Raw genomic sequence first — 19952 nt, 5'->3', positions numbered from 1 at the left:
CACAAATTCATAAATATATCAAAATCTCTTTTAGTTTCATTGTCCTCACAAACCCAGGAAAACCACTCAATTAATGGTAACTTCTCATTGTCATCAGACACCGTTCTTTTTGACTTTGTATTCTACTGAATATATCTTTCCCTGACCATTTTTGTAAATATTTTTCTTGGAAACAAAATGAATTCAGTAGCTGCTAACATTTCACCTGAAATTTTAAACAGCTACAAATCCACCATAGGAAAAGACAAACACATTAACTTTAATATAGCTAGTACATAATAGAAATTAAAAGTTATTTTTGGGAAAGCTAATATAAGTAGAAAAACTGATTAAAGTATTCTCACTGAAAGTCCTGTCATCAACATTTTTATTTCGTTTAGTATATGGCACAATATAAATACATAATAATATGCCCTTTCCTATCATGGGTAGTGGCCAATATTTTATATAACAAAAGAAAACTAAATCTGTAAATTATCAGAAAGGGAACAAGGATATAGGAAAACAATACATTTTATATAAATTATAGAGGACAGTTACAATGAAAATCTATCACTTCCCTTTCTAACACAGTTTTATAAAATAAAGTCAACTGTATTATGCTGTGACCTGTTAAGGGCATAAACACTGTGGCCCTTTCAAAAGAAAGTGGTCAAAGGCAAAATGTTATCTTCATGTCACAGCTTGTTCTTAGTTCTTAACTGGAGTTGAGCTTCCTTTCACAGTCTTCTTTAAGTGGTGGTAGTTTGGCAAGATTTTCATCAGGAAATCCAGCTGTAGTGTCTGGGGCTGAAATGAAAAGATAATGACGAACTAACAGAAAGCAAAGTTAAGACTACAGGTAAAAATGATTATTGCTAGGCGGTGGAATTACAGGTGATTATCACTGACTTATTACTGCTTATCCCCTTTAAAAATTTTTTTGCAATGAACATATAATTAAGTTTGGTAATGAGAAAAGTAAAAATATTTTATATAGAAAATATATATATATGACTCAATTTTCAATGTTACTTCTATAGATTTCACCCTGGTCTCTAAAATGGTAAAAAGTTCCAATTACAGAAGACAACGAAGTAAAATACCAGAGTACACTGCTTTCCACAAGACCTACAGAAAACACATCTGCAATACTCATCTGATCTTCACTCTTCATACACTAGCTTTGCCCAAATTTCCCTCATTGTAAAACTCCCTAGGGGTACTCGTGAAAAATAAAAATGTTTTAGGCCACTGCCCTAGACACTCTAATTCATTAAGTCTGGTGAATTCCTTTACAATGGGGACTTCTACATGATCTTTACGATTACTGAAATTTGGAAAACAGTACCGCATACCATTGTGTATTACATTTCAGATATTCTCGCTCAATTCTAATCTCCTTTCCCTAGCTCAAGCTTCATTTCTCCCTCTTTCATCATTTTGGCTGTTATGTAGAAAGACAGTGAAAAAATGCTGGATTGGTTTTTATTTCCTTTTTAGTCTACAGAAGCAATACTTGCTGATAATAATGATAGTAATAATAAAAGCCAAACAACATTACAGAAATAGAATAACCTGAAAGAACTGGAGTTTAAATTTCTGATAAAATATGGCTAAGAATCAGAGTCAAAGTGATAAATGTGTTGAAAAATATTTTCTTCTAGAGGAGCGGAAGGAGGCTGGGTAACTAAAGAAGTATATTGCGTGTGCCAATCAATGAGGCTCCAGATTTCAATCAGAATGTCTTCTGTCAAAAGGAAGTTCCAAGTGCCCTTTCTTATTCATCTACTGCTCAAATAAAGAAACTCCAAATACATACTCTTATTACTCTTGGTCATGAGGAGGGGATCATTTCTCATAAACCAGGAGATGACTCAAACACACTTGCATATTTACAAGCTGTATTTATTTTCAACCTAACTATGTTAGTAAACTAGTCGACGGAACCTGGATGGCTGTCCAGTATAAATTTGGTAGGGTCACTCCTAACCCTTGAAGATTGACATTTTAGGAGGAATCAGTAAATTTTAAGATTTTGTGATGAATCTTCAGTGAAAATGCATAAGACCAGGAATAACATCTCTGAATTTTCTTTTCCCATAATCAATTTCTCATTGTCACATTTGTACACATTTTTTATATTAACTTAAAGACTGAATAATTCTACTGCATATAAATCCTAGTTTTAGAAATGTTTCTGTGTTTCAATCATTTGCTTTTTAAATAGTGGACTTGCTGCCCCATTAAAATAATTATGTGGTATTTTGGGGAAATTAACAGCCCTAGAAAGAACCCTTTAAAGAGAAGTACTAGTACCTGTGGTCGCTCAGTCTGCACCCGACGAAGGCAGTCTACACCATAGATCACTGTATTCTCAGGGATGACTTCAAATGTATTTAGGTTGCAACAAGCCCCAATGATGCAACCACTTGTCAATATGACATTTCTGCCTACGTATGCTGCAGTAAAAACATAGGAAGAATTATAATTTAAGACATCAAATGATTAGAACACTATTTTTTCCTAAGATAATTTAGGTATAAAAATGCAAACTGGCTTTAAAAAATTAAAATACTTCATTGTATAGCACAGAGGCAGGTACCAGACTAGTATTCAAAACCAAGCTCTGCCTCTAATTAGTTGTGCGACCTTGGCCAGTCACTTTAAATTTTCTGAGCGAGTTTATCAATAAAAGGAAAGACCAACCTACTTCTCAGTTTGCTGTAAGAAATAAATGGGAGAGTAAATGTATAATGCTGAGCACAGGTTTGACACATAGTAAGTATATAATAAATCGAAAATGACGATGACGGTAGTAATAATTGGTAATCCAAATTAAAATAAAACCATTAAGCAGATCCACAAAAAGTCTAATTTTATTATTTAAAAAGAGAATCATTTTCTTTCATGCCAATCAGAACCAAGAAAGATAAAGCATTATTCTAAAGAAGTCTCGTTCTGGATCTTTCTGGATCTCAGTGGGACAAGCTCTTGGAGCTGCTTTCCAGCAGCGGTGGTGACTTTATGTTACCCCCTGCCTGGCCCTATTTATGGTTAAGTAGCTTAGGTTTGGTCCTGATGGGCTAGGGTAGTAGACCTGAAGTTAAAGAAAGCCAATGGCTAGAAAAACTGATTTTTTTCTTTAATTCTACAATAACATTAATCAACTAAATTATCAGTGACACTAGTATTTAGTAGAAATCTTTTCCAAACTTTCATTTGAACTTTCCATAAAGTTCAGTACTGATTTAAATATACAAAGAGCTGAATTTTTAACTTTATGTATCAAACACATTACTCAATTGGGTTCTTTAAAGGCAAAGGATTGAATTAGTCTCACAGCTCTTTCAGTCCACTTCCAACCACACCTTCCTTCTATGCACACCACTTTGCCATAGTTTGTACAGGCACACCTCTAAAATATTGCAGGTTGGCTCCAGACTACCGCAATAAAGTGAATACTGCAATAAATCAAGTCACAGGCGATTTTTGGTTCTCCAGTACATATAAGAGTGATGCTTACACTAATTATACTGTAGTCTATTAAGTATGCAATAGCATTATGTCTAAAAAAACAATGTAGACACCTTAATTAAAAAAACTTCATTGCTAAAATTGCTATCATCTGAGCCTTCAGCGAGTCGTAATCTTTTCGTTGGTGGAGTCTTGCCTTGACGCTGATGAAAGCGCAGTATCTGGAAAGCGCAATAAAACGAAGAGCAATAAAGCGAGGTGTGCCTGTACTCGGGCTGCATTCCAGATCCCACAAAGAGAAAGGAGTAACCACTTTTCACAATAAAAGTGCCAACATAGATTACCTTTTGATTCAATAACATTATTATCTCCCATTTTCATGGCTTGGGAATCTGTAAGCCAGAGTTAAGTAAACATTAAGTATGTTCCTCTTTCTTCCTACTAGCTCACTATGACCTTATCCTGCACTAGGGCAGAGCACAGAGGCGTGGGAAGGGCCATGCAAGCTCAGCCTGGCCAAAATTCCTTGCTCAGGGGAGTCTGAAAGTAGTTTTAATCTTTAAATATAAGTATCTCTAAGTATAAATAAATGATTTCTATGTTTTTTAAAGAAATGAGGACCTTATACCCCAATTCTAAGAGTAACATATTTCCACAATTGTTTTTAAAAAGTTAAGACTATCACTCAATAACTTAATGATAACACTGCTGATGGTTTGACATATCTTTATATAATTATGTATATTTACTGGGAATCAAACTGTAAAATCAAACTGTATAAACTTTTGTAGCTCACTTTATTTTACACTTTTAAATTTACAAGCATTATTATATACCATTAAAATTGTTAAAAATATAATTCTAAGTGACTGCTTAATGGTCATAATAGTACATTTTATGTCTTATTTAAATATTTTGCTATTGTTAAACATTTAGATTTTTTCCCTCCAAGTATTTTCTGTTATAAAATAATGTTCTGCTGACACCATAAAAAATCTTCACTATCTTTTCAGAGAATGAAATCAGGCAGAAGAAGTGGTGATTTCTGGGGGGAAAAACAGAATGAAATGTTTTCATTCCCATCCACCAATTCCTTGCATCAGACAGCAGTCAACCCAAAACTGCACAGGAATCAAACGGACACAGCTGTCGTTCTCAAATCAGGACAGAAGCCAGGATTACTGTTTCTGTGTCTACTGTCACTTGATCATTGCTATCTATGAAGATGCTGTAGCGATAAGAACAAGATGGTACCTTCAAAATGCTGAGCTAAAGGTATATTTGTGTGTGTACACGTGTGTGCAAGCACATCTGAAAATGGCATTCCTCCTTTACTCTATGGGGTTATTTAGTAGGAGAGAGAGAATAATTTTTTTTGATACACTGCAGCTAAATCTTCTCAAAGAACTGGATGGCCTAACCCTAAAAATGTAAGAAATATACTCGTAATAAATATACTTGAAAGATAGATATATTATGTCAATTTCTACTAAGAGTCTTAGGTACTAAAAGACAGCTGGGAATGAGTCATCCTAAATTATGTAAAGGATACAACAGCCAACTTCAAATACATTATTGGTGCCAATGATCATAGGTTTGGGTTCTGGATCTTCAGTGTCCGGGGTGATGTTATCAGGGTGACTATAAAAAGAAGATAAAAATCATCGAGTCAACAATGCAATAAGCCATTCTCTCCTGTTTCAGAATTTGGGTTCATTCTCTCAATTTTACCTACATCAAGCTTAAAATATGTAATTGTGTAAATAACTTCTTAATCCAAGTGAATTATTTATCCCTTATACTTGATTCAGAGCTAAGAACCACAATGAAATGTAAAGAAGCCACAGGTATATATAGAAAGACAGCCTTCCTTTTATTTTTTAAACTCAAAGCTCAGAGAGCCTTCTCCAGGACAAGGTAAAAAATATACTAGCTATAACTTTTAGCTTATTGAATTAGAATCAAAATCATGCCTAAGTTGAAAATTTTTCCATTCTTAATAATCACTCATAAACAGATATTCACAAAAAATAATTATTTTATGTTGTTAGGTAGTTAGTTGAAATATTTGGAACATAAACGTTTATGGCCTAAGCCCTGGCCAGGTGTCTCAGGGTTAGAGTATCGTCCGGATATGCCAAGGTTGTGGGTTCGGTCTCTGGTCCGGGCAAACACAAAAAAAGTTTGTGTTCTAAGAGTAGGAAGTCATTTTAAAATGGTGATTTATCTCTGACAGCTGAGTTACTGCAGAATATAGCTGTTGTTAATTGACTTACGATAAAGGTGCCAAAATATTATTTTTAAAAGAAATTGCTTAATATAGTAAGAAACTCCCAAATCCTAAGTAAGCTTTAAGACAAAAAAACAATCTCTTTATCAGTTAAATGTTTTCCCAAGGTCTTTGTTAAAAATTCCACACATTGTTGCTATAAATTAGGTATAAGCTTGAATTTCCTGCCAAGATGATATCTAGAAAGCTTTACAAATGCTTATGAAAATTTCATAGGTATTACACTCTAATTAACTAAGATCATGTACAAGTTCTAATATTTTATTACTATTTTTTAATCTTTAAAGTTTAAAAATTGCCTCTAGGACCCCAAATTTTTCCAATATAATTCTGGGTAATACCCCTACAAAGCATACGAAGATAACATTTCATCCAGAACCAAGAAATCCAACCAAAAGTCTGTCTTCAGGGTGGTAAGCACAGCACTTGGACATCGGAAGTACTCGGGAAATGTTTGCTTAAGGAATAGAGGAGGTAGTGGTATGTAAGGGGAAGATTATGAGACTGAGAGTCAGAGAGTCTAGTCGGCCACCAACCCACCAATGAGCTACCTCACCTTGGTCAGCTCTCTTTACTCATCTAGTCTTTAGTTTCCTCACTTACTAATTACTTGTGTTGAAAAGATCCTTAATGCTTCCCTAGTTCTAAAACAGTGGGCTTTCCAGATGTCAGTTATAAAAGGTTCCTACAGTTAGCCGAAATTAATAAAAACACTCTCTGTGGTACTAAGTTCAGAGTATCTGTAAAAGTCTTACTCACGCATTTATGATCAGCGCCTGTTCTTCTATTAGGTTACCTTCACCAATCACTATTGGTCCAGCCTCCGCAATGATTCGTGCTTTAGGGTGGATCACTGTCCTAGGTCCTGTTAAAAGTATGGTGAAAAGAAATTATTAGTGGAGCTTATGCTTCAAATAGGAGCATAGGAGGTGACTAAGGGGGTAAGGGGTGGAGGCTGTTGGAACATTTTCTAAAGTATGTGCCAGGCACCACACAAGGCAAATGTTATCTCCTCAGCTGTTATCAGTAGTTAGTGCCAAATCTCAAACCAAGGTGAGTGGAGACAGCACACGCTTTGGAGCCAGACAGCCCTAGCTTACCCTCTATTTCGAAGCCCCTGTTATCTCAGCGGTGAATGGAGGCGGTGATAATACCAGTCTTGCAGGGTTGTTGTAAGGATTAGATGAGATAATGTTTATAGACCCAGTATTCTGGCACATAGTTGGCAATAAAAGTTAATTCCCTTCCTTCCTTTCCTTCATAAAAGTGAACCACCTAACACTCTCTTATGCTGGTGTACTACAGGATTAGTCTTCTTATTAAATGATTAAGAGGGACTACGGGCAGGATGGGAGTCAGAAAATATGGAAACTAACCTTAGCTTTGCTACTTTGTCACTATCCCTATTACAAGTTTACCCATGGGGAAGAGGCAGAGCTTCTGTTGTCTGGTCTAGGATGTGATTTTTAACCAGGTCAAGGTTAAAGGGAGACAGTTGAAGGAGCCAAATGTGATGACTGGAGTCCTGAGACTCTGATATACAGGGAGACCTGAGGCAGTGCCTCCCATCTCAAATGGCAGGGCACAGGAAAGGGCTCTCACAGGTCCACTTCCCAACCAGGGTGGCAGAGGCACTGCACTGCCTAAGCCCTGATTCTGGAATGCTAAGACTTTCCCTCTCCTGGCTTTCATTTACCCACAGTCCTCGCATGCTGGTGACAATGAAACCACTGATGAGAAAACACAGCCTCATTTTAGCCTCTCCCTCTAACAACCACTCTACCCATCCCCAATTCCAAAGCTATTTTTATTGGTAAACCAGCAGTCAGGAAGGAAGTGACTCTGAGAGTGAGAGAGGGAGGCAGTGTTGACAGAAGGTGGGGAGAGAGTCAGGAAGACGACACTGACATGAAATTCAATTGTATAAACTGCTAATTATCTGCCTGTGGCAGGAAAGATTCAGTGCTGTATGTTGCGGGGAAACACATCCTATTTTTGCCCTTTGAGTTTGTCATCTTAAAAACTGGGAATACCTCACACACTCACAAGTGTATGAATAAGGAGGTGTTCCTGGTACCCAAAGAACTGGAAGGAACCTCAGCACAGCTTATTTTTTCCCTAACAATGAAGAGCTGGAAATTGATAATAGGGTGGGGCAGGGGGCTACAACAGGATACACAGTCTGGTAAGAAGTAACATGAGAGTGGCTTTGTTATTTCTGTCACCTTCTGGAACCCCAAATCCTCAGCTGCTAAAGTAAATTTCCCGGGCAAATTCGCCTATTCAGGATAGATTTCAGGATAGAAGAAGACATCTCTCAGATCCTTGGGAAGCTTCTCAACTTGACCATGATTGTGAACACGTGTGCCTTTTTTCTTGTTAAAAAATACACACTATTTGCCCGGCCGGGCGTGGCTCAGAGGTTGAGCATCGACTAGGATCCAGATCTCGGATCCTCTCACGCTAATCCCATTCCCTAGAGGTAGCTTTCTTAAAAGTCTGAGGTACATTATTCCAGACTTAAGTACTACTGTATGTTAACTATAACTCATTAGACAGTTAAAAACAAATTCAACTGGAAGGAGGAAAAAATATGGATTACAAGCACATACATTTTTTTTTTAAAAAAAAACAAGGAATAGTACTTATTATTGTATAATTTGCTTTTTTCACCTAATAAGTCATGGTTAATTTCCCACCTAAGTACATCCAAGTAGATATTCTCTTTAATGGCCGAATAATATTTCATATGATATTAATATATCATAACTTATTTAACAAATTCCTTAATAATGGGCATTTAGATGTTATCACTTTGCAGGGAGAAGTGCTCAACAATGCTGAAATAAACACTGGAGTCCTTTGAAATGAAGTGTTTCTTACAAGTGTTCCAGCCTTGTGAACCAACTTAAACGTAGTATGCGCAATCCCAGATTTACATCTTACTTCAAAATGTTTTATGATAAAGGGACACAATCTATTTTGAGTTCTTTATAATGAAAGCCCCAGCCAGCACCCCACCCCTTGTCTAGAAAGTCTAGACTCTAGCCTCGATCACTTAAAGGCTATGTGCTTAATCTCTCAAAAGCCTGTTTTCTCATCTATAAAAAGATGAAATCTATAACCACATCGAGTTGAAGTGTGAATTATAGGAAGTAATGTTTGAAAGGGAGATTATGGGGTCTGGACAATGGTTCTTAAAAAACAGAGGTTCATCACTATCTGACACTAAGAGCTAACAAATCACTTTATCATAGTCAGGAAAATAACTCCTGGTCTGAGACACAGAAGAAAAGGGTCTTTCTACTCCCTTACTCAGGTCATTAGGGTAATATTTCCTTTTACCAGGAGAGAAATTTCTTCCCCTTATTTTAAGATAGTAAAAACATCAATACAGGTATCTTCCATACTAGCATTAAAAACTGTAGACAGGATGAAGAGATCATCACGGCTGTGATAAAAAGCAGGTCCTTTGCCACTGACAGATAAGTAGCCAGAGGCACTAGATATCCGGCTGGTCCTTAAGAGATAGCGTTGGACAACAAGCAGATTTGCACAAAGACACCTGAGAATGGACTAACAAGACAAACGTAGCACTGGGACCTGTATTTCTTTAAAAGTTGCTCTTTTCCTTTTCAATAATAATATAATACATGTTAATTACACAAAAAACCAAACAGATAAACACAAATTTTTAAAAATTAAGCTAATCCCATTTCATGCCTTCTTATACAATATTTAAAAATAATGCCTGAGATATTTTAACCAGGTGTTTTCGTCTTACTATTTTTAATCATTATTAATAAGGTAGTGAGTAAATAACTGGAGAGCTCGCTTTAAATCTGAGGGCCTTGCCTGGGAGGCAGAGCTTTATCAACTTGGGCGAGATCTGTGCTTAAGACACTACCTCCACCTGGTGGCAGCACTGCCAAACTACTACAAGTCCTGGTGCTTCAGGGCAGAAACAACAAAAGGTCAAGCTACCAATTTTGAGTTGTGAACAGTAATGTCATGAGAGACAATTAACTGAACAGTTCCCCTAAATCTCTTATAGGTCTTTTTTGGGAAGAGGCTAAAAAGGTTTGGATACATGTACTTCAGTAAATGTGACTGCTAAAATTTTAGATTGTTTAACTTTTTTTTTAACTGGCTGTATATATTTATTATTTTATTTGGGAAGAAAACCTAAATTATCTCTCTTGTTTGAAAAAAAGTCCAGATTTGCCCACGTACAATATAATTTGCATGGAGCACAAGCCCTGTCCCCCGCAAATATGCATGCGGTAGTGAGTACTCCTGTTGGCACTCACTGCCCCTGTGGTAAGTCTGTACCATCTGCATGGCATCTGTGCTCCGGAACTGACGTGCCAGTCTGTGTCTGTCCTAGTGCAGCTTGCCCACAGAGCAGCGCTCTTGCATTGACCGTGAAGTGCCAGTTGTGGAGAGGGATCACAAACCCAAACATGGATTGACTGCTGTCCAATAAGTAAGACTGGGTTTCCTTCTCACTAGCCCCCACTTGTGGGCTGTTTCTATTTCAGCTGATAAACTGATACTAAATATGGTATCAATTACTGTAGTACATTCGGATCAGTGACATGTTGGATTGGCAAGCTTCTTAAAGGAACCTTCTGACTCAGGTTGAATGATGCGTCCAATGCAATTTTGTCTCCGCACAGTTTTGCGCTGGAGGTTAGCACCATAGCCCTGTCCCAAGACCCGAGCAGTGACAGCATGCTGAAACATGGACAGTTTGCTCCACGCTTTTCTGCATGCAGGAAGCGCTTTTACACTTTCACCTAGAATGGGTCTGAATTCAAACCAAGTTTAAGGGTCTTGAGGTTAAAATGCTTTAAAAATAAAATCTGTCACCATGGAAAGCCCCCCCCCCCCCCCAAAAGCTGTTGTGAACTTTCTTGGGGCTCTTTCTGGCAGGGTAGTTTGTATATTTTCTTACCACATGTGGTGAAACCCTATTTGGCTTATCTCCTTGTTTGGATAAATGTGTCTAGAGTTGGAGCTGTCTTACTGGCTGATGAAATATTTTTCTAAATGGTTGGCTGGGCTTGATGCAACATAGCCAGAAAGACATTCCTTGCATCAAATTTCCATTCTCCTCATTTGGTTAAGGGCATTTTTCCTCTCTATCTTTGCCACAGAAAGTAATCTCTGAGTTTGTTTCCATATGTCAATAAATAGTTGAAAAAGCCACAAGCTTTGTTTTGAAAATTAAAACGATTCCTTTGACCTGTAAGCTGACGTACCTGTAAGAACTGCTTTATAGTCCGGGAATTTCTCAAGTCAAAGCCACTGTTCTGCCTTATTGAAAAATATTTCCACAATAAAAGGGAAGCTTTTGATCTAAATTAAAAACTCGAATGAAGAGAAAGACAGAATTAAGTGGGACAAAGTGCCTCCATCACAGAGCTTTTCCACTGTGCCAAGTTCTGCCTTCACACTATGATGTCCCAACCAAGCCCAGTCCTGACATCAGGAAACAGCCTTTCACCCTATTATGGGGCTATAGGACTGTGCTTAATGGTACCTATCTGAAATGTTTTCAGCATTCAAAATAAAATTTACAGGAAATAACCCATGGCCCACGAATCAAGGCAGCCTAATTAAAAACAGGCTTGATATTATGAAACCTCAAATTATAATTAACAAGAGAGCTGTTATTTTTCCCAAGGTCTGTTTTTTAGCAGTCTCTAATGAAGGGGCTCCAGCAGAACCTCAAGTCACAGAGTTTCTGGTTAAGGAAAATACTTCAAAGCTTCAGACTAGTTTCTTTGTTTAACCAAATACCTGATTTTCTAGGAAAATAAAAGATTGGTTTTAGAGTTCTACTACACTGAAATGTAGCAAAGGAAAAAATTATTTTCTTCCCAAAATATTTCATAATGGTATAATATGGTAAGAGTATAACCAATTAGGGGATAAAAAGTTATATATAACATCCTGAAAAATCTATTAATTAAACTACACTAAAGTTTATTGCTACTTAACCCAGGAAACAGCTTATATTAAGTGCTCAAATCTCCATATCCATAGCATAACAGGAAAAAGACAAATTAATTCTTCTGGAAAATTAATAAAAAACAAAAACAATAAAAGCTATAAAGTGAAAAATAAGACATGGCAGGGCGATTGAGTTTTAATTAGATAACTTATCTCTACTCTGTGCTTTAACTTTATAATTGTATCTCCCAGGAGCTTTCTAATCTGATGTATTATATCAGAAAAATGAATTAATAGTAGCCAAAGGATGCCCTGGCTAGCTAGCTCAGTTGGTTAGAGCGTCGTCCCGAATACACCAAAGTTATGGGTTTGATCTCTGGTAAGGGCACATACAAGAAGCAACCAATGGCTCCCGCCAGTTGGCTCAGTGGGTTGGAGAGTTGTCTCGTGCACCAGAAGGCTGGGGTTTGAGTCCCAGTCAGGGCACATACCTAGGTTGCGGGTTTGAACCCTGGGTGGGGAAGGATGGGAGATAACCGATCGATGTTTCTCTCTCACATGAATGTTTCTCGCTTTCTCTCCTCCTTCCTCTCTCTAAAACTCAACTGAAAAACATACTCTTGGCTGAGGATTAAAAAATACTTTAAAAAAAGAAAAGACAAAGCAGTAACCAATGAATGCATAAGTAGAACAAGAAGTCAACGTTTCTCTCTCTCCCTCTCCACCTCTCTCTCTCAAATCAATAAAAAAAATAGTATATTTTGTACCAATATACAAAATAGTATATTTGGTACAAAATATACTATTTTTTATATATTTGGTATATTTTATACCAAATATAACAATGATAGAAATGACTATCTAAATACCAATTCTGGAAAATTTCCATATTTATATATACAATTAAAGATAAGAAACACACATAATGAAAATGGGATAAAAATTGTGGAAGACAGGACAATGAGTAACTTTATCACTTCTGAATCTTTTCCTTAATTTTTAAGTTAAGATATTTCTGTAATGTATTTGAGCACAATTATTTTTAAAGAGTGGGTCAAAAATAAACATTGTTGTGTCCCTATGCTAGCACAGTGCGTGGCACATAGTAGGTATACGATAGATGTAAAATGAATGACTTATATTGCTTCATTAGTTTATCAGATAGAAGTTTAAATAGACTCCATCACATAAAAGACTCCATCACATTACATTCTTTTAGAAACACAAAACACTTATGGGAAAAAAATATATTGTTTTGTCAATAAAATAAGGACATCAGTGAAACAGACAAATATAATACCTAGTTACTGTAAAACACAAATGAAATCACATCAATTCTTGAGAAACAACACTAGTAAACTATTTCTTACCTATAGTTACATCACCCCTGATTTCACTTTCTACACACACAACTGCTCCAGGAGCAATCTTCACACTGTAGGAAGCAAAAAAGGTAACATTTAGCACAGGTAAAGTTTATAAATATTGTTATAGACACTATCCCGACACTTTCCCGGTGAAAAAAGGCTAAGAAAAAAAACTGATGGAAAAATGCAAAGTAATTTGTAAGATTTAATAGGTTTAATATGTAAGGTTTAACATATTATACACTTCTCAGCTGGCATACTATCCATTGGGCTAAAATCATATGTGATGCCTTATTATTACGATGCTTGAGGAAAAAAGAGGCTTTGGATCCTTTTCTTTTAACAACGGCATTGTTTCTAAATACCAGAAAGCTGGGAACATAGATATCAGATATCCATTAGTAGGGGGCTGGTTAATAAATTATGGTATACTATGGACTATCATACAGTCATGAAAAAGAAAGAATAATTCTTTATGTAAAAATTTGAAATGATCTCCAGTCTAAATAAGTCAAAAAAGCAAAGCCACAAAATGGACAGTTGCTATGTCACTATTTCTGTAAAGGGGGGGAGGGGCAATGTATAAATTATTTAATCAAGGTAATATTAATATAGAAATCAGTGTAATGAACAAATATTCCTATTTATTTGCTAACTATATATAAAACTGCTTATCAATTGTTATAAATTGTAGTGCAAACTGTTCAAAACAAATATTTTCTGCTGTGATCTTTTGTTAGACACAGCTGAATCTAGCTAAGTGCTGCCCTAGTTGAGCCTTGTGCTGATATGAACTGCATCGAATGACTTTCCCATTACATTGATAGTCATTAAGTAAGTTGTTCTCACTGAGCAAAAAAATGTTTCTTAGTTGCAATGATATTATTCATAGTATTAAATCTACTCTCAGCTTCTATGAAATAACAATACCATTTTAGATATTTTGACTTCAGAATTCTATTTGGATTTTTCAAAATTTCAATTTCTAGTTGTTCATTGTGAGTATATAGAAATACAATAATTTTGTACTGACCTTGTATCCTGTGACCTTGCTTTTTTTGTAGATTCTCTGAGGTTTTCCATGTAAAAATAAAATTCTGTTGTCTGTGAATAGGGACAATTTTAGCTCTTTTTCCAATCTGTATGCACATTCTTTTTCTTGCCTTACTGCTCTATCTAGGACTTCCAGTACAATATTAAATAGGCATGAGAACAGCCTTGCCTTGTTCTAGACCAACGAAAGCTATTAAACTGTCTTCTAAGCCATGAATTTTGCATTTTAAGTAAACTATTAAAACCTGGTATGTGAAACAATTGATGCTTTGTTGACTAAAATGTTACTGCCTTGGTTTATAAATTTTCTAAAAAGTCCTTTTCTCATTTCAGCAAGTGTTTTATAACCAGAAAGGGCAAGAAATCTAGAATGCAAGTGAATTACTTATATCAATATAATTTTTTAAGTTCTATATCTATTAATGTATAAACATGCTTGTTTTTAACTTCCAGTAGATAGTATAATACAGGTGTCTTTTTGACACTTCGACAAAAAAAAAAATGTTATTGCAAATTTTTTCCAAATGTTTTACTGTGAAGCAGATTCATGTTTTTAATTTGTCCTCCTTGATGACTGCAAGTTTTCACTTTATCTAACATGAGCTTACAAAGGACACATTTGCCATTCTAATGAAAGGTTTAAGTATTTATTTAGCATTCAAATTTCCTAACTTAAAAAAAAGTGTATATATAAAAGAGAGAAAGAGGGAGAGAGAAACATTGATTTATTGTTCATTGGTAGATTCTTACATGAGCCCTGACTGGGGATTAAAACCCCAACCTTGGCACATGGGGAATTTTAAAAATATTTGAGCACCATTTACAACTGATGCAAACAGTATAGCTGTCCTAGTGTGTAACTGCTGAATATTTGTATCTGTCTGAATATTTCCAAATTACCTCTGGAAGAATAGATAAGAAACTAATATTATTCACTGCCTTCAGAGAGAGAAGCTGGAAAGCAGGAACACAAAGGGAGACGGAAGATTTTTTTCATTAAGCAGCATTTTTTAATCATTTTCATTCTGAATCGCACAAATACATTCCCTATTCAGTAAATAAATGAAACAAAAAGATTGATAACATTTCCTTAAGACCAGGTGCCAAAGAGGTCTTGGATACATTTCCATAATCAGGGTGGACTTTTATCCCCCTTATCCCATCAAGTGTTTTACCCCTTCAATTTTATTTATTTTATCTAAAAAGCACTTTCTTGTAACTCTTAAGTATCATTTAATGAATTTTAGACTCCTTAGTTTCACATTAAGACCATTATTTCTGTTCTTTAAATCATTTCTGCCCTTGCTTCAGCAATAATCCTCTTTAACCAAGGACATTATTATTCATTAGTATCACTTTTTATTAATTTCAATCTTCAAATAAATGACCTGCTATCATAAATCTAACCCTATTATGCCATGTTCACAATGGCATTGGTTACAGTATTTCTAGACCACTGTTCAAAACTATTCTGTGTCATATTACACCCAGGATGCCTGATACTGGGCTAGCAGAAACATGACACAAGAAATGAAAGGATGTGTTATTAAGTAAATGTGAATAATTGGAATATTCAATAGGTTATATTCTGGCCCATTTTTTGTCTCATATTACTTTGTTTGGGGTGATAAGGTGTTTTTCTACTTATGATAACTATCCAATAATGATGCATCTATAATTTAACTGAGATACTTGGACACTTCTGGTGGCACTGTCAGGACATCTCTTTGAAAATACTAGAACAATATGCATCAGGAATCATAAAAATATTCACAATATTTGACCTACAAGGTAGAACAAAATGTAAAAAAACCCCCAGAAAATAGGGGGAAAAGGGCAAGACAATTAGAGGACCAATACGTGAGGTTTTGAATTCAAATAAAAGAAATCTCAAAAGGAGAAAAGAGAAATAGTTGTGGAGAAAACTATTTTAAAAAATACAAGAAAATTTCCAAGGAATAAAAGTTTCCAACTCTGAAAGAGTTCAGTGAATGCAAAAGACCCATGTCAAGTAATATTATCTTAAAATTTATAAACACTATGGAAAAGATCCTTAAAGTTTCATATGTCTCCCTGCCCGCCCCTGCCAAAGTCACACACTGAAGGAAAAAAATAATCAGAATGGTATCAGATTCCTCAATAGTTAGTGCTGGAGGCTAGAAGCCCAGAAGATAATCCCTACAGAATTGTGAGGGAAAACTATGTTCAAACTAGAGCTATTTATCCAGCCAAACTAGCAACCAAGGATGGAAGGAGAATAAAGACTTTCAGACTTGCAAGGACTTGAGAAAAAATGATCTCCCATGCACTCTTTATCAGGAAGCTGATGAAAGATGTACCTAGCTAAATAAAAGTACACTGACAGACAAGACAGATTCTAGAAACAGGCTCCAGCAAGGGGGGACAGAGGGAAACATCAGGAAATAGCTGTGCATCCGTCGTAGTGAGCAAAGATGACAGAGGGCTTCAAGGGGAAGATCTCCATGGGAAACGAAAAAAGAAAGGAAGATTATGTGAGGAACATTTGAAAAAAAAATATATTACTATACATTTGACATATCTGTTGGAAGATCTGAAAAACGTCAGCACATAGAAAAGTAAGGAAATTTTAAAAATAAAGTTATTTCGTTAAATTTTAGATTAATTCAGTTTGAGGTGTTCATTAAAAATTCAGGGGAAAGACCCAGCAATCTGGAACTCAGCAATCTGGAGTTCAAGACAGAGCCCTAGACCAGAGACATAGTGCTGAGAGTCAGCAGGGTACAAACTCTTTAACATGTCTCCCCATCATTCATATTCCAGAGTCCCCCCCAATATTTCAATATAAGTGCAAAATAACACCAAAAATATTTTAAATTACACCAACTTCCCTACTGATATGAAAATCTAAAGACATACACAAATCATTCTTCCACAAATTTCAGTGAACAAAACTTCCTATCACAAAGTGTTTTTAAAGCTCTAAAATAGGTATATATCAAACAAAAAACTACATATCAGACTATGTATCAAACAAAAAACTAATAACCCCTGGGTCTAACTTTAAAAACTGTTTGTGAGATTAGACACAGCTGCACGTGTTTCCATCATTCTGACATGCACTGACTTTGTACAAGGCTCAAGTTAATGAAATTCAAAAAATGATCCATCTGGATTACTATGTGCTGCTTGATTGTGCTGAAATCACAGAAAATATATAACCTTTCTACTGAGTAGAAGAAAAACTTCAGTAACATGAATCAGAAAATAATCCTCTCATTTTAGAGATGGGGAAACTGAAGCCCAGAAACTAGAAATTTCTTGAAGCAAGGTTCACTGCTGGGGCATCATTATCCTAGCACCAACCATCCCTTTTCTGCTGAAAGCTTTCTTGTAACAACCCTGTCATTTTGGGTATTTTTCCTGTGAGAGCTTAAGGATGCGATCCTTGAATGTACCACCATTTGTATATAGTAACCCTTTAATGCCTTTCATTTAGAGTGGGTTTGTGTATTAAAATATGTATTCGGTTAAGCCTTGGTTAAACGAATCAGGCTTTATAAATGCCTCGTTTTAGACCTTATCTCCCATTCCAACTTTCCATTCCCTCAGCCCACCTCTCACTACGGTTTTTTTATGAAGAGAGCATTATCTAACATTTGACTTGTCCTGGACAAGTGGAGAGAGGAGCGACCCCCAAGTGCCCCTCCGTCTTCCGTGTTATGCCTAAGGGAGGCGCCCCAGGTAGACTGTCACAATGGGCACACTTCTCTGAGGCAGGAATAATTAAATTCACCATTACGTCAATTAAAACATGGTCCAAACATCTCCGGGTAGACCCCCCGCACCTCTGAGTGGTGGGGCAGAGCGGGGAGCAAGGCAGCTGGGAGGAGGCTTAGCCGAGATCTGCTAAAATAAGTCAACAACAAATACCTTCAGCTCCACCGTACAGTGCTGAACACTGCACTTAATATTCACAGCAGGTCTGTTCCTCTGTAGCTTGCGAAAAAACATTAGTTACCTGCTTAGGTAGGACAACCTAAATGTTAATTTATGGCACCAGACACAATGTTTGTCAGTCTTCTTTTTCAAAAAGAGTCACAGAGGGTGCCTAACACCGCTGCTCTGGGAAATCGTTTCCCCTGAGCGTTTCTCTCAGCCGAGCCGCTCCTTCCCACCGACGACAGTTCCTCGCAACGGAGGCTGCGGGACAGGAGTCCCAGTTCCCGTCCCCACACGTTTACAAGGCGGAACGTCTCGGTTCTAGCGCAGGCGCGGCCCCCTTTGTGACAAGTGACCGCGAATCCGTTTACACGAACACACACCGCCCGCGACAGGTGGGCCGGGCCGCGAGAGCGCGGGCACCGAGGTGCGAGTCCGCGAGCACACACGGAGAGGGCAGCTACGGGCCGCCGAGAACGGCCGCAGCGAGCGCAGCGCACCGAGGGCGGCCCCGCGCCCCCTACAGCCCCCGCCCCACCGCGACCCCTTCCGCGCAGGCGCGTCGACGAGGCACGGCGCGCGGGGCCGGGGCGGACGGACGGGCGGAACCCTCCCGACCCGGCTTCCGCGTCCCTTCCCAGGCCTCCCTGTCCCCACTCGGTCGCCTTCTCCCTCGGCGGGAGCCAGGCCTGGGCTTCAGGAACCATCCAGGCCGAGTGCCAGGGGTACGACCCCATCTCAGGCCCCACCACCGGCGACCAGGAACGGGTTCCACCTCTGCGCAGAGCGAGCACAGGCTGTTCTCAAACTGCAGACCCACCTCTTGGGAGTCTTCTCCGCCATGGTTTGGCCCGGGTCTCCAATCCGAGCCCAGATCGACACCGGCGCCTGAATAACGACGATCTCTACAAGCGATTGGATAGCCTGGCAGGATAGGGAGGGGCGGGGCGGGGCGGGGCGGGGCCTGCCCCCGGGAGGGGCGGGGCGGGCTCGGGCTCGCAGCTCCTCCTCCGCCTGAGCGAGCCGGCGAGTGCCGGGCGGAGGGGTGCGGCCAGCCGCTGATTGTAACGCAGTCCTAGGGTCGCTAGACTCGGATTTAAAAGTCGTTTAGTCCAGGCCAACACACATCATTATGACCTCATCGTACCCCACTGTTCATTTTCAGTCTTCTTTCCGGTCTCTCATTTAAGATTCTTACTGCTAGGCCCTTGGGCCTCTGTCCTGTTCAGCGAGTTTCTCTCTTCCTGGTCCAGCTGATGGATCCCATAAATTAAGGACCCCTACCTGCTGCTGGCTTTCTCGGGTTCATTCTTTGCTGAGCGTCACACCTGATTATTCAATTGGCTACTGCCTCAAAGTCTTATCAAACCTAAAAAGTCCAGACCGGAGCTTTCGATTTATGCCTGGCCCTCCAGCCAGTCGGTCCTTTGGTCTCCATCTCAGTAAAGGAATCCACCTTTCACCCAGCTGCTCAAACCAGTGATTTCTTGAGTGACTCTGGGCACTGCTCACCTCTCCATCTATAACTCTCCAGCAGGTTCTGCTGGTCCTATACCTGGTGTCTATCGTTCTTCCACTTTGAATCATTTACTCTACCACCTCTCTAATCTAATCTCAGCTCCCCTATTGTCTGCCCCTCCCACCCTTGATCTCTAAAGTCACCCCACCATCCCTGTCCCCACCCCATCCAAGCCTGTAGATAAAAGCATCCAAGCCTTTAAAAACCAGATTCAGTTTGGTTTTTACTTCCTTTTAAAGTCCAAACTTCTCTCTCTCCATAACCTATCTCTGGGCTAGATCCAACCCTTGCCTACTTCTCTCTTCTTTAATCTCATGTTCCTCTTCCTCTAATTACACTTTCATTCTCCAAGAAGCCAAGCTGACTCTCGACCCCAGACGGCTTTTTA

The 19952-nt window shown here is 38.2% G+C and overlaps 1 protein-coding gene across 2 annotated transcripts; it reads right to left on the bottom strand.

The window, feature by feature from the left end:
• Positions 1-349: 349 nt before the first annotated feature.
• Positions 350-18916, bottom strand: DCTN6 (dynactin subunit 6). 2 transcript variants are annotated; one of them, XM_087814146.1, is made up of 7 exons: positions 18866-18916; positions 13075-13139; positions 6506-6611; positions 5009-5097; positions 3801-3848; positions 2299-2441; positions 350-789 (listed from the first exon to the last, which is right to left on the bottom strand). In XM_087814146.1, exons 1-7 carry the CDS (start codon positions 18886-18888, stop codon positions 691-693), a joined length of 573 nt encoding a protein of 190 aa, XP_087670272.1. In that variant the 5' UTR covers positions 18889-18916; the 3' UTR covers positions 350-690. The 2 variants fall into 2 exon arrangements, with proteins under 2 accessions (XP_087670272.1, XP_016064556.1); XM_016209070.2 differs by lacking the exon at positions 18866-18916 and adding an exon at positions 14105-15786.
• Positions 18917-19952: the final 1036 nt, after the last annotated feature.

This window comes from Miniopterus natalensis, chromosome 2 (assembly GCF_054644295.1).
Source record: "Miniopterus natalensis isolate mMinNat1 chromosome 2, mMinNat1.hap1, whole genome shotgun sequence".
Lineage (NCBI taxonomy): Eukaryota > Metazoa > Chordata > Mammalia > Chiroptera > Miniopteridae > Miniopterus > Miniopterus natalensis.
The sequence above is the reverse complement of the archived record's forward strand: the minus strand, read 5'-3'. Positions and strand labels throughout refer to the sequence as shown.

Coding starts and splice junctions, on each gene's coding strand:
- DCTN6 (XM_016209070.2), bottom strand. CDS start 14,154: ATGGAAAACCTCAGAGAATCTACAAAAAAAGCAAGGTCACAGGATACA. Junction 5,098..6,505: donor CAGGCGCTGATCATAAATGC/GTGAGTAAGACT, acceptor TTCTTTTTATAG/TCACCCTGATAACATCACCC. Junction 2,442..3,800: donor TAATGTTATTGAATCAAAAG/GTAATCTATGTT, acceptor TTTTTACTGCAG/CATACGTAGGCAGAAATGTC.